Raw genomic sequence first — 14,900 nt, 5'->3', positions numbered from 1 at the left:
CTTCAGAGTCCAAGCTAGATTGAAACTCTGACCACAAACCTTGCATGTGTAAAGTTTATCACCTGTGTGTATTATTTTATGTTTCTTCAAAGAACCACATTGATTGAAACTCTTACCACAAACATTGCAAGAGTAAGGTTTATCAGCCGTATGTGCTCTTTTATGTGTCTGCAAAGTACCAGATGCACGGAAACTATTACCACAAACATTACACGAGTAAGGTTTTACACCAGTATGTATTCTTTTATGTGTCTTCAAAGTAGCAGATTTATAGAAATTCTTACCACACACATTGCAAGAGTAAGGTTTATGACCTGTATGTTTCTTTTATGTGTATTCAAAGATCCAGATTGGCTGAAACTCTTACCACAAATATTACTCCTGTGAGGTTTATCACCGGTATGTATTCTGTTATATGTCTTCAATTGACCAGATTGATAGAAACTCTCACCACAAATATTGCAAGAGTAAGGTTTACCACCAATGTGAATTCTTTTATGATTCTCCAAATTACCAGATGCATTGAAACTCTTACAACAAACATTGCAAGAGTAAGGTTTATCGCTGGTATGTATTATTTTATGTGTCTTCAAAGTCCAAGCTAGATTGAAACTCTGACCACAAACCTTGCATGTGTAAAGTTTATCACCTGTGTGTATTATTTTATGTTTCTTCAAAGAACCACATTGATTGAAACTCTTACCACAAAAATTGCAAGAGTAAGGTTTATCAGCCGTATGTGCTCTTTTATGTGTCTGCAAAGTACCAGATGCACGGAAACTATTACCACAAACATTACACGAGTAAGGTTTTACACCAGTATGTATTCTTTTATGTGTCTTGAAAGTAGCAGATTTAAAGAAATTCTTACCACACACATTGCAAGAGTAAGGTTTATGACCTGTATGTATTCTTTTATGTGTCTGCAAAGTCTAAGCTAGATTGAAACTCTTACCACAAACATTGCAAGAGTAAGGTTTATCACCCGTATGTGTTCTTTTATGTGTCTGCCAAGTACCAGATGCACGGAAAGTATTACCACAAACATTACGCGAGTAAGGCTTTATACCAGTATGTATTCTTTTATGTGACTTCAAAGTAGTAGATTTATAGAAATTCTTACCACAAACATTTCAAGAGTAAGGTTTATGACCTGTATCTTCTTTTATGTGTATTCAAAGTTCCAGATTGGCTGAAACTCTTACCACAAAAATTACTCCCGTGAGGTTTATCGCCGGTATGTATTCTGTTATGTGTCTTCAATTGACCAGATTGGTAGAAACTCTCACCATAAATATTGCAAGAGTAAGGTTTACCACCTGTGTGAATACTTTTATGATTCTCCAAATTACCAGATGCATTGAAACTCTTACAACAAACATTGCAAGAGTAAGGTTTATCGCCTGTATGTAATCTTTTATGTGTATTCAAAGTTCCAGATTGGCTGAAACTCTTACCACAAATATTACACGCGTAAGGTTTATCACCGGTATATATTCTGTTATGCGTCTTCAATTGACCAGATTGATAGAAAGTCTCATCACAAATATTGCAAGAGTAAGGTTTATCACCTGTATGTGTTCTTTTATGTCTCTTCAAATTACCAGATCGGCTGAAACTCTTGCCACAAACATTGCAAGAGTAAGGTTTATCACTGGTATGTATTATTTTATGTGTCTTCAAAGTCCAAGCTAGATTGAAACTCTGACCACAAACCTTGCATGTGTAAGGTTTATCACCTGTGTGTATTATTTTATGTTTCTTCAAAGAACCACATTGATTGAAACTCTTACCATAAACATTGCAAGAGTAAGGTTTTACACCAGTATGTATTCTTTTATGTGTCTTCAAAGTACCAGATTGATAGAAACTCTTACCACAAACATTGCAAGAGTAAGGTTTATCACTGGTATGTATTATTTTATGATTCTCCAAAGTATCAGATGTATTTAAACTCTTACCACAAACATTGCAAGAGTAAGGTTTATCACTGGTATGTATTATTTTATGATTCTCCAAAGTATCAGATGTATTTAAACTCTTACCACAAACATTGCAAGAGTAAGGTTTATCACTGGTATATATTCTTTTATGATTCTCCAAAGTATCAGATGTACTAAAACTCTTACCACAAACATTGCAAGAGTAAGGTTTATCACTGGTATGTATTATTTCATGTTTCTTCAAATTACCAGATGTATTGAAACTCTTACAACACACATTGCATAATTAAGGTGCAAAGTACCAGATGCACGGAAACTCTTACCATAAACATTGCAAGAGTAAGATTTTACACCAGTATGTATTCTTTTATGTGTCTACAAAGTACCAGATTGATAGAAACTCTTACCACAAATATTGCAAGAGTAAGGTTTATTACTGGTATGTATTCTTTTATGATTCTTCAAAGTATCACATGTATTAAAACTCTTACCACAAACATTGCAAGAGTAAGGTTTATCACTGGTATGTAATATTTCATGTTTCTTCAAATTACCAGATGTATTGAAACTCTTACAACAAACATTGCATAATTAAGGTGGTAATTCAAATGACCAGATTGATTTAAACTCTTACCACAATTATTGCATGAGTAATGTTTAGCTTTTGTTCCGCTATCGTTATAGTGAGTCATTTCATATGACTATATAACTTTTTTTGTATATGTTTCATTTTCTCTCTTCGATTCACTAAATGAATTTTGTGTTTGACCATTAGTAATATAGAGATGTGGCTTTTTATCTGCATCTTATTCTTATATCCGTCCAGGTCAGATTGATTGGAAAAAGAAGCTCTAGGCTACTAGAGCAATTCAAGATTCAAATTAATGTAACTCCAGTAACATTGTTTGAATGTGACTTTTTATCTTGAATTGATATCTTTGTTATCTTCAAATCAACAGAGTGCTTGAACGTATTTCCACTCTTATTGCACGGAAGGGTTATTTCTGCGTATTTTTTATTGTATAGCTCATTACTGACTCCTAGTTGTTGAACTGTAAAGTACAAAAGTAAAATTTAATAAAAAAGATGTTTCATTCGGGATGTACCTTCGGTTACATGTATATAACATTTGTATTCAAGAAATAAGGATATATTTATGTATAATGGGTCAGATACTCATAATTCACACAGTACAAAGTATGCACTACTTTTATTGTTATAGTAGGGCCAATTTAAGAGATCGCATTTGATACTTCATATTAACTGGACACTGGACAATGTATCTATATTCATATTATTATACAGCACTTCTACAACAATTTCAACAATAAACTCAATTATCACTTAATTGTTTAGCACTTACAGATTTCAGTGGAATGTGTGCCTTTAATAATGTAACAGGCAGGTTGCTATAGGGCACCACAGCCATTTATTTTAATCACAATATAACAAGACCTGTTGCTTTAGTTCATTTCAATTTTCTTTAAATAATTTCTATTAGCAAACTAATTTCCGCCGATTTGTCAACCTCGCCTGCATCCGAGGGGTGGCAGATGTCTCTCTCTGATAGATTAAGACCAAGACAAGCCACTGGCTAGCTAGTATTCGGTATAACCATTCGCCTACTCCGAGTAGAAGGGGCGTTGGTGACTTGAGGACTTAATACGTCAACAAGTTGTCAGTGGAAGTTGGTCTACAGTTCATCACCATAACACTCTATATATTTAAAATTAAAATGTAATCTTACCATCACAATTTTGTTCTTCACTACATAGCTGCTTGACTGATAATTTAGTTTACTTGTTCATTCAAATGCCAGATTGGAGTCCAACCTAAAAATTTTATAACAACAAAATATAACTGAAGAACAAATATATTTTAACATAACTGTTATGTTAACCAAGAATCTTAGTAATAAACCTTAAAATTTAAAGTATCTAATTGTGTTGTACTCTATGTACAAATGATTTAAGTTTTATTTAGTGTTAATTCCGCAAATATTTGTTTTTAAAACAATTTGACACGTGTTTAGCCTCTACACTTTAGAGATCTTAGTCTCGTGCCAGATTTTGGCGAGACAACACGTCCTGAGGATGCCTGGTGTAGAGGCGAAACACGTGAGAATTGTTTTAAAAACAAATATTGGCGGAATTAACACTAAAGAAAACTTAAATCATTTGTATAATTATGGATTTCCGCAAAGTAACGCCTATTTCAATAAATTTTGTACTCTATGTGCAACTGAATTAGCCTTCTACCACCTTCTTGTCAAAACTTCTTTTTGTTGTGAGTTATCTTATACCACATTTGCCATGGGAAGTGTTCCGGAGAGCTGTTTGACTAGACCCACTCCGGCCGATTATTCCCACAAAGTGGGTGTGTGATGCAACAACAGCTGTATAATATATTTTAACATCATTACCTGGTAACTCATGCTCTTCCACATCTATCTCATCTTTACACTCCTGTTTGATGATAGGTTCATGTTGCGTGTTGTCTTCGTTTAGATGTAAAAGCTCATGATCACACTCTGGCAGATTAAGGATACACCCTGCGAATAGAACATTTAAAATTAACTACAAAATAGGAGGCCAGCCAGTCTTAGTGGATAATCACACAGCACAATGTCAAAAGGGGGTCAGACACCACAGACTATGCGGAGTGATCTGTGCATAATTTTGCATTGGTGTGTGCTCTGTCCAAACTGGTATTGATTCCTTTAAAATTATTTTTTATTTCATTTCTAATATACTAGATACTACTACCGCTTCGGAAACAAATGGCGCTCTGAGAGAGACGAAAGCGGCGCAAGAAACTCTCCCAACATTCTTTTTTTGCGCTTTATTCAATAAAAATATACAATATTGTACAGTAATTTCTATGGTTATAAAATAATCATAATCTAGTCCGAGGCTGTCCGATCACTTAGATATTCAGCTGTGGAGTAATAGGATTTACAACAGAGCCATTTTTTATAAAAAATTTAAATTTATTTATAGATAATGCCTGAACAGTGGCTGGGACTTTACTATAAAAGTGTATACCTTTAACCTCAAAGCTATTATGTATCTTATGAACTTATTTAGAATTAGTTACAAGCAATCCCTTATTTCTAGTGTTATAATAATGAAAATCACTATTAAGAGCAAAAAGGTGTCGACTTTTGTGAACATATATTAAATTTTCATAAATGTACTGACAATGAACAGTCATAATATTTATTTCTTTAAATTTTTCTTTGAGAGAATGTCTATAACCAAGCTGATATCTAGCACAAACAGCTCTCTTTTGCAGAGCAAACACTATATCAATGTCAACGGCATGACCCCACAGTAAATTACCATATGTCATGATGCTGTGAAAATAACTGAAGTGTACTAATCTAGCGGTCGCAACATTAGTGTACTCTCTAATCTTTGTACTGGCATATGCCCCAGAGCTGAGCCTATCTGCTAGTTGGACAAGGATTGGGCTAGGTTGTAGTGCCTATCCAACTGCCATGACACATACCACCAGCAACCCGCCACCATTGGGATAGGATGTGCTCCTTTTTGGATGTTACCTTTGATGTTAGGTTTGTTTCCTTTCAGATGATCCCTTAGCCTGTGCTGTTGCAGCTGTCGATGTAATACTACAGGCACATATATTATTATACCAAGTTCTGAGGTACCCGATTCTGCCCTAGTGCAATGTGTCAGTTAAAGCACCACCTACACATAACAGGCATATCGAACCTGGTCTCCGGCTCTGAGCACAAAAGATCTGAATGCCATAGTTCTAAAGAGGAAATATGCCAATAATTCAAAATATGTCATCAACATTGCCAATTCCGCTGTCATCTGGATGGGATCTCGAACTGATACTGGCTTTTACTTACAAGAATTAATTTGCAATGTGAGTTGGATCAAATTTCCAACATGACTTTGTCAACGGAAAAGCCAATTGTCAATGAAGCCTCAACTGCTATATTTAGAAGATAGTACATCACTACAATTTCAGAATTCTCTCTCATAGTATGGGTGTGCTAACAGTGCTGGAGAACTACATATTCACTTCAACTCTAATATATGAGTATATTATACATCAATCTCTGGAACATGTTGCCTGTAACAACAGGGTGACTCCGCAATGGATTATGGGACACAGGTGTACATTGGGTAACATGCAGTGGATTAACTGGCAAGGTTGGGGCTCAGTTCAGTTCTGCTGCTCTTCAGCCAAATGTGTTCATGAATCTCTACTCTCTCACTGACAATCTATGTAATACACAAAGGGCAAACATTACAACTTTTCAGACAGTTAAAAGAAGCTATCACTACCATGGAGTATCACCCATTCTCATATGTCAACTCATCAGCTTAAACAGACATAATATTCATATAAAGGTGTGCATCTTGATGGTCACACATAACTAAATAAGCACCTTTTCACAATTGGCCTTAGTAAATACCAAGCTCCCACCCAGAAGTCTGTGAACTTTCTGGAAATGTTCTGAACTTCTCAAAGCTATGCTTGTTGGAGATACTGGCAAACTATTAATGATTATCTGTTTAATAATAAGAAACCATGTTGTTTCTGATAATATTATATGAAAATTACCTGGTATTTCCTTTTCCGAGTCTTCAATGAACTGTTCAATCTTCATATTTTAATATTTTTGATGGCCTTGAAAAACCCAGAGTACTTTGTTCTGGAAAAGCAGATGTGAGAAGATGATTGGGCAACTACCAGCAGTTTTGTTAAACTAGACACAATGTGTAATATTTATATAATTAGCTTTGGGTGTGAACACAATCTAATTAAAATATACATATTTATTTAATATAGAAGAATTTTAATAACCATTCATAATTAATGTGTGGTTGAACTTCTTAAGCCAATGTCAGCAATATTATTATATATATTACATAATATAATATGTTAACAAGTACTATCAACATCATGGAGCACCCGATATACCAATTAATAATTACATTTTAATAACTGCTATTATTTATTACTATGTAAGCCACATTATTTTATATAATTATCACTTTAGTTTAAAGAACACTTTTATGAGTTGTGACTTAATAAGCCAAATATTTTCACAACTGTCCCAACATTAATTTATTGTTTAATTTGGTAATGATTTGTAATTGTAATGATAAAGAAATAATATAAATATAATTGATAAAAGTTGAATATTATATGCTTAATATTAAAATCTTTCCTAATCTTCCTTGAACTTTATAATAGCTTATAAATTAGTCAGCAGAGTACAACGTGGACCACATTATGTGGTTATTATCCAACATCAGTGATGATTTGATGGAGAGTTAGCTATCAAGGAGTGACTGTGACATATTGTTGTGAAACAGATGTAGAAAATCCCGGCACAGGTGTATCACGATTTGATTCATTAGGTGGGCCTCTGATCTCTATCCGTCTTCCCTTACCTCCACTATCTATACAAGCGTAGTTCGTCCACAAAAACGTCTCTGCCTTCAATCTTAATCAAAAGTTAAGACGATCCAATGAGCTGACTGAAATTAATATAAAAAATAGGTATAGTCAATTTCTCCTTACTTCTTTTCACGGACGAGCAAAAAAGAAGGACTCCGCGCCGTGATATTAGCAAGTGAAGCACCGTTATGCTAGTGTGTAGCGGTTACGGGAGATACTAGTTGCACAATTTTTTCTCCCTTAAATAATCATATATGGTTACAAGTACTTATAAAGTATCGTTTTTACACTTGTTCACAACGCACGACGGCTTTTTTAAAATATTTTATTGCGACGCAAACTGATCTGTTACAGACGATGACAATTCTCAAAATGGCGGCCTATCGGCATGCAGCGTTAGCAACTTGAAGTGGACTGACTATCGTACCAGGGGCGTAAAATTATCGTACATGGATCGAAATTATCGTATTTTTTAGGATAATGTCTATTATAGATAAATAAATCATATAAATTGTAATACAAGACTGATTCAGTCAGTTGACTGCTCGTATTATCTACTTTGCATGTAGAACTCATTCTTCATTGCATAGATAAAAAATAATTAATAGGTTAGTAAGTTACAGAAAATATACAGCCACTGAAAAAATGTATTTGATAAATATACCTACTTGCCAATGATAACAATCACTCCGAGTGTGTAATCAGAATTTTGCTGCTCTAGAAAATTACTTCTTTCTTCACTTAATTTGAATAATTCCGTTTGTCAGAGCGAATACAGACATATAATCATAATAATATAACGAAATAACTGCCAACTTTTCTACACAAAATATACGATACATATGAAGTGTGAACATAATCGAAATATCGAACTTATATTCTCTTGTTCGCATTGGTAGATGCTATACTAACCAATAAGAAAGCGTGTACAGCAGGCGCTGGATAAAGTTACAGTATCGGCAGTGGTGAAACTTAGTAGAGCGGATCGTAAGGACCAATAGGAATAGAGAACTTGTATTTCCCGGTATTTTCCCAAGATTTTATTGGACAAAATAAAATCATGCTACTGCGATTTAGACTATCAACGCATGAGTGAAATAATATAAATTCTCAAATTTTGCATCATGATAGAAATTATCGTACAATCTGCGTACGATAATAATATGCTATCGTACATCGTACGTAGGCACAAAATTATCGTATGTGTACGATAATTATCGTACGGTTCCGAACGCTGTCGGCATGTAGTATAGTAATGTAAGTGGGTGCGTGGGGCAATGTAGGTATTTACACATTAATCGACGTGTTTTGGTGCTACACTGTTTCGTAAGGTGACACGAAGTCCTTTTTTTTACTAGTCCGAGCTTCTTTTAAATAGTAAACAAACACGACCTTGAGTGAAATTCAATTATTTTCTGACAATCACACATTTTAGATTTGTTTTAATAATTTATAACTATTTGAGGAGTGTATCTTCCTGTGAATTATATTATATTCCTATGAATTACATTAATAAATGCTTTAATTAACGATCTAAATGCATTATTTTTGGTAAAATTAAAAAAAACAACAAAGGCACCTTTCGCAGATAACGAACTTATTCAATATAAATTAACTTTGAACATAATATGAGTTTGACGTTTCGCTACGTTACTTTCATACATTTGTCTTTGAATCATAGAGATGGTTTAGAATTGATGATCAAGAATGGAAACTGAACTTTGAAAAATAACAATAAATTCAAATGACAGAACCACAATTTGTGGCAATTTTTATTACGTTATAAAAGTGCACTCTAACATGAGAGATTAGATACGTTAAAAATTTAATACTGAGTTAAGTACTAAGTAAAGAATTATCCGGATGGAATTGACGTGTGACCAGGACAAAGCTATTCATCTTGCATCTCTATAGCGTAATCCATTTATTTATTTGTTCCAATGTCAATTTTGGAGCAAATAAACAAAGATATGTCATATGATCGAGCTTGCGAATAGTATTTTTGTGATTTTATTATTTTGGAACATATTTGGTGTGAGATATGGATGCCTCTCAACTCATAAAAGATAAGGCCATGGTTGGGTGTTGTGTGTGTGGTTGCCAAAGTCGTAGTGACAGTAAAAATCTAATCTAAAAGGAGTTAGCTTCCACAGATAAGTATTGCTTTTCACCTAACGTTTTCAATATAATTTGTAACAAGCTCGTATTAAAAAAAAATTTGAAATATTCTTTATTGATTTTTGGTCCATAGTCACCTACTTTCAGTATGTTTGTCGTAATCAAAATAAACCATAAAACAGTTACAAGCAAAATGTTGCCATAACATATAAGTAAATAGTTTGACCCAAGTTATAGGGTAATGATTTATTTTACACCTTATTTTATCCAATTTTACTAAAATAACATACAGCAGGTATTTACTATTAGTATTAATAATTTATAACGCTATATTTGTATGGAGTAAGAAAATTAGAACGACATTTGTACGTTTTCCTGTGATTGATAATAAAACAAGGAACATGGACAATGTGTAAAAAAATAATAAACAATGTAATCTATAACCAGGTTTCCATTAGATCAAATACTAAAAATACAATGGGTAAAAGCAACAGGACGCACAGATTTATGGGAACCAAATAAACAAGCAAGAATTTCTTCAGTACTTTGATGCGACACAAATAATAACAAAAAACATAAACAATGGCTTCTTGCAGGTGCAGCTAATATTTATTCATGTAAGTGAATAAATTTCCGGCTCTTACCTCTGGCCTTGTCACGTCGCACAAGTGCAACTCAAGCACATCTCACCTATAACTTTGTATGTACTTACAAACCTACCTTGGTTGACACCGATTCCAAAAATAAAAATTGTTGAAACTGTATTATAATATTTTCGTAATAATTTGATTGACTTTTAGGTAGTCTAATATTTATTATTTCATTTTACTGAGGGGAACACCAAAAAATAATTTTAAGATGAGATTATTAATTTGTGCATATTATATTGTTTTGGAAAAGATTTTTGAAATTCGTTGTTTTTTTGTAATTTAATTTTTTACTTTTAGTGAATCTGAAGTACACCAACTAATTTGTCTGAACAATATGTGAAGACCTACTAAATGTTCTGCTCATATGAAACAGCGCTGTTTTAATGAAACCAACTAAGTCAGGGAGATACGCCTATCTCAATATGAAGAATAAGATAATGAAGAGATTTATCTCGAGGACAATTTCAAAAGAGACTTGTGAAGAGATCAAAAATAGATGAACGTTGCCTCATGGTGTAATGCAGCAACGAACGTCAGCGCATTGCAATACTATTAGACTGTTAGTAATTCTGAGACAGATAACAGTCAAGTAAGTAAGCCGTTAAGGGCTTCCATTGCTCATTTTCGACCACGACGATTACTTGAGCATAAAGACGTTTCGGCAGATGACTCAAGAATCTGGATAGCATATAAGAATTGATTTCTGTTACTTTGTGATAACTTAATCAATCTCTCGTCAAACTACCCTTGAAGTATATACTTTCCAATAAAAAAATCATCAAAATCGGTTGGCATGATATTTAATTATTCATCCATTTGTCGCACACATTCTTATAGCAATAGGACTTTTATGGTTTTCTCATAGATGCAATTGTCAGATCTGGATCAAACCAATGGGACCACATGAGAAGCACTAGCCTTCAAATAAAAAAAAGGATTATCAAAATTGGTTCACCCAAATGAAAGGTCTGAGATAACAAACAAAAAAGAAATATCGTTGAATTGAGAACCTTCTCCTTTTTGAAACCGGTTAAAAATGCGGTTAGTAATAATAATAATTAGTACTACAAATACGTACCAGCACTGGTTCTTGGGAATGATCTATCATCACGGGCAGGATTATTGTCGCCTATATAGGCATGGTAATGTGGTGGATAACCGATCCTGGCGTCAAGCTGTCCTCGTCGATATCACTATCCCATAAAGTCTTCATAGCCTGGATAGTCCTTACGGCAGTCTTATAGCGAAGAGCCTCTATATATCAGAAGGCACTAAGCAGTTGGCTCAAAGATCAAATACAGATGCCCGTGTCTGCGGCCCTGCCACCGATACCTCTGCCTTTGGGCGTGACTCCACTGGCGGCGACACTCCAAGTTTATGACGATTTGTTTTTGTATCTAATCTAATAATATACACACCGGCACAATTAGCGGAACACAAAAAAAGCAGGATTTTAAAATCTTTTACTTGAGGAACTGGCCAGTTATGATATTTTTTAATTTATTGTCAAATTTGAAAATAGAAAATTAGATGACATACACTTTTTTCATTCATTTGTTTTATTTTCCCGAACAATATGTTTTGTCAACTTGTTCGAGTAATAACTACGTAATTGTAATTTTTTTGAAAAATTGCACTTAATGGTTTTTTATAAATTTGTTGTTCTATAGGCGATTTTGTTTATTAAAAGCTCTTTATTATGCCTGACTTAACATCACTGTAAATCATTAGGGCTGATGAAATGAGAAGAAATGGCCATGCCTACAGATCGATTGCCTCAAGGCTTCATCGACCAGTATCAACGATTCATCGCAGCATCCAGCGGTACAGATTGTCTAATTCTCTTGTAAAGAGGAGGGGTCAAGGTAGAAAAAGATGTACATCGAGGCGAGATGACAGTTTTTTACAACTTGGAGTTCGTAGGAATACGCAATTAACGGCTGTACAAGCTCGAAATGAACTGGAAGACGTTCGAGGAGTACGAGTAAGTGAGCGTACAGTTCGCAGGAGATTTGAAGAAGTTGGTTTAGGGTCGTATATACCTGCCAAAGGCCCAAAACTTGAGAGACGTCACCGCGTAAACCGATTAAGCTATGCGCGAGAACATCGTCATTGGGATTTGAACGAATGGCAGCAGGTTCTCTTTACTGATGAGTGCACAGTTCTATTAAAACAGATCGATGGGAGACAGCGAATATGGAGACGCAAAGGAGAACGCTACATACAGTCTAATTTTGAACACACGTGGCTTATGGTGACGGCTCGATTATGGTTTGGGGAGGGATATGTTTGGGAGCTCGCACGGAGTTAGTGATAGTCACAGGAGGGACCATGACAGCAGATCGATACATCAGAGACATTTTAGAAGAACATGTTGTACCACTTGCCCCATTTATTGGTGACGACTATATTCTAATGCAAAATAATGCTCGTGCTCATAGTGCACAATCGGTACAGGCATATTTGAGCCACGTAGGTATACCGGTGATGCAGTAGCCAGCAAATTCCCCCGATATGAATCCGATAGAGCATGTCTGGGACTTGCTAAAAAGAAGGGTTAAATCCAGAATGCCACCCCCCAACAATCTGAATGAACTTGGAAACGCATTACTTGAGGAGTGGGAGCGGTTGCCTCAAGAAATCATCGATAACATAATCTGTAGCATGCCCAGACGAATGGAAACCGTAATCAGAGCAAGAGGGGGAAACACTCGTTATTAATTTTGCTTTAATTTTATTGTTAAATCATCATGCTTACTTTTTTTTATTTTTTGTGATGGTTCATAATCATCTAAAAATTTCACTTATTTCAAATATCTTTATTTTTTAATAAAAAATAAAGAAGACTTTTCAAAGTCGTTGTTAAAAGATGTTAATCAATTTGTTATTTTGTGTCTAATAACATTTTCGTCAAATATATGCGTTATTATCTCATAGTCTCACTTTTTTTTCTGTTCCGCTAATTGTGCCGGTGTGTATATAATACATAGTTTTTATACATATTTTAAAAATTTAGATACATGAGAGAAAATAAGTACAATTTTATATTTTATTTCTTATTGACAAATTACATATTTCAGATTTTTTAATGTCAGGTCCTGCTTTACAAATTTGGGCAGTTTATTTACAAGGTTAGGAACCAAGTACTTGAGCCTGTTCTTACCATTAATATTTGAAACTCATGGTAAGAGTAATTTAGAGTCTGCCATACCACGAGTACATAATACACTGCTTTCGTCTTTCCTTTTAAATACTTTCAGGCTCTCGTTATAGTACTCTTCCTTTAATAATATCATTTTTATTTTTTGTGACAATTGCAACAAACACTGTAAGCACATTAGAACATTCAGAGTAGGAGAAGCCGAATGACACGAATAACAGACAGACATAATTTTTAATTTTAGGTTTGTCATATTGTTATAATATATTGGCTCTTGTAAGAAGTAAAGATTTTACAAATAATGAGGTTTTTCTAAAAAAAGGTTTGCAACCCATGGATTAATTGACAGGGATTCCTGTACTAGAAAAATAATTTCCTTAATAATTATTGTATTTTTTTTTTTATTTTTTTTTAGAGTTATCCATCTTTTTTTAAGTTTTAGTTTGTATAGGTGAATATAAAACCTTAAATTCAAGATGGGATTATTTTTTATTTTATTAAAATGCTTTCTATTTTTAGTGACAATGTTTCAAAGTTGGCATCACTATTGAAATATCAGAATTCCATTGAATTTAAAATTAGACTTGTGACTAAGCAAATTTCTTTCTACATTAAGATTTACTTTCTATATTAAGATTTACAAATTCAAATATTTTTATTCAAAATAAGATATTATATCACTTCGTCAAAAACGACCACCATTGGAAAGAGTATGCCTCAGACCTGAGAAGAATGGGCGCGATACAATGGGGAATACAATTACCCGGTATTTCCTTTTCTGAGTCTTCAATAAACTGTTCAATCTTCATATTTTAATATTTTTGATGGCCTTGAAAAATACAGAATAATTTGTTCTGGAAAAGCAGATGTGAGAAGATGATTGGACAACTACCTAGCAGTTTTGTTAACTAGTAATAATCGAGTTAAAATATACATATTTACTTATTAAAGAAAGAAATAAAATGGTTTGTTTAGAAAAACAGAGTTTTTTTAATAACCATTCCTAATTAATGTGTGGTTGAACTTCCTAAGCCAATGTCAGCAATATTATTATATATATATATTACTTAATAGTTAATATACTATGTTAACAAGTACATCAACATCATGGAGAGCACAATTATTAATTACATATAAATAACTGCTATTATTTATTTAATGTGTTTGTAAATTGTAATATTATTTTACTTAATTATGACTTTGGTTTAACCTTAGAAAGAATCCTTATCTATTTCTGACCTACACAACGCCCTAATATACGTCTCAGAGGAACAACCACGCTATGAATTACAAGCTAAAAAATATCGATCTAAATGCATTATTTTTGCTAAAATTGAAAAAAACAACAGAGGCAGCTGTCACAGATAACGAACATATGATATTGACGTTTCGCTACGCTACTTTGTCTTTGAATCAAAGAGATTGTACATTTAGAATGAATGATCGAGAATGGAAACTGAATTTTTAGTAATAGTAATAACTTCCAATGACTATTCTATTACGTTAGAAAATACACTGCCTATTGGAAAATATCGAAGATTTTCAATTGCTTTTCAGCCTTTCCGCATCGGACTTGCCCCCGGGCAC

General features: G+C 33.7%; 1 protein-coding gene across 1 annotated transcript; it reads right to left on the bottom strand.

Moving 5' to 3' along the window:
* Nucleotides 1–173: 173 nt before the first annotated feature.
* On the bottom strand, nucleotides 174–2,223 carry LOC126974258 (zinc finger protein 85-like; the record flags this gene model as incomplete). Its single annotated transcript, XM_050821714.1, has 1 exon — nucleotides 174–2,223. A coding segment is annotated over one exon (1,077 nt), but the record flags the coding sequence as incomplete, so codon positions are not given.
* Between the last annotated feature and the right edge of the window lie 12,677 nt (nucleotides 2,224–14,900).

This window comes from Leptidea sinapis, chromosome 2, assembly GCF_905404315.1.
Source record: "Leptidea sinapis chromosome 2, ilLepSina1.1, whole genome shotgun sequence".
NCBI classification, from domain to species: Eukaryota; Metazoa; Arthropoda; class Insecta; order Lepidoptera; family Pieridae; genus Leptidea; species Leptidea sinapis.
The sequence above is the reverse complement of the archived record's forward strand: the minus strand, read 5'-3'. Positions and strand labels throughout refer to the sequence as shown.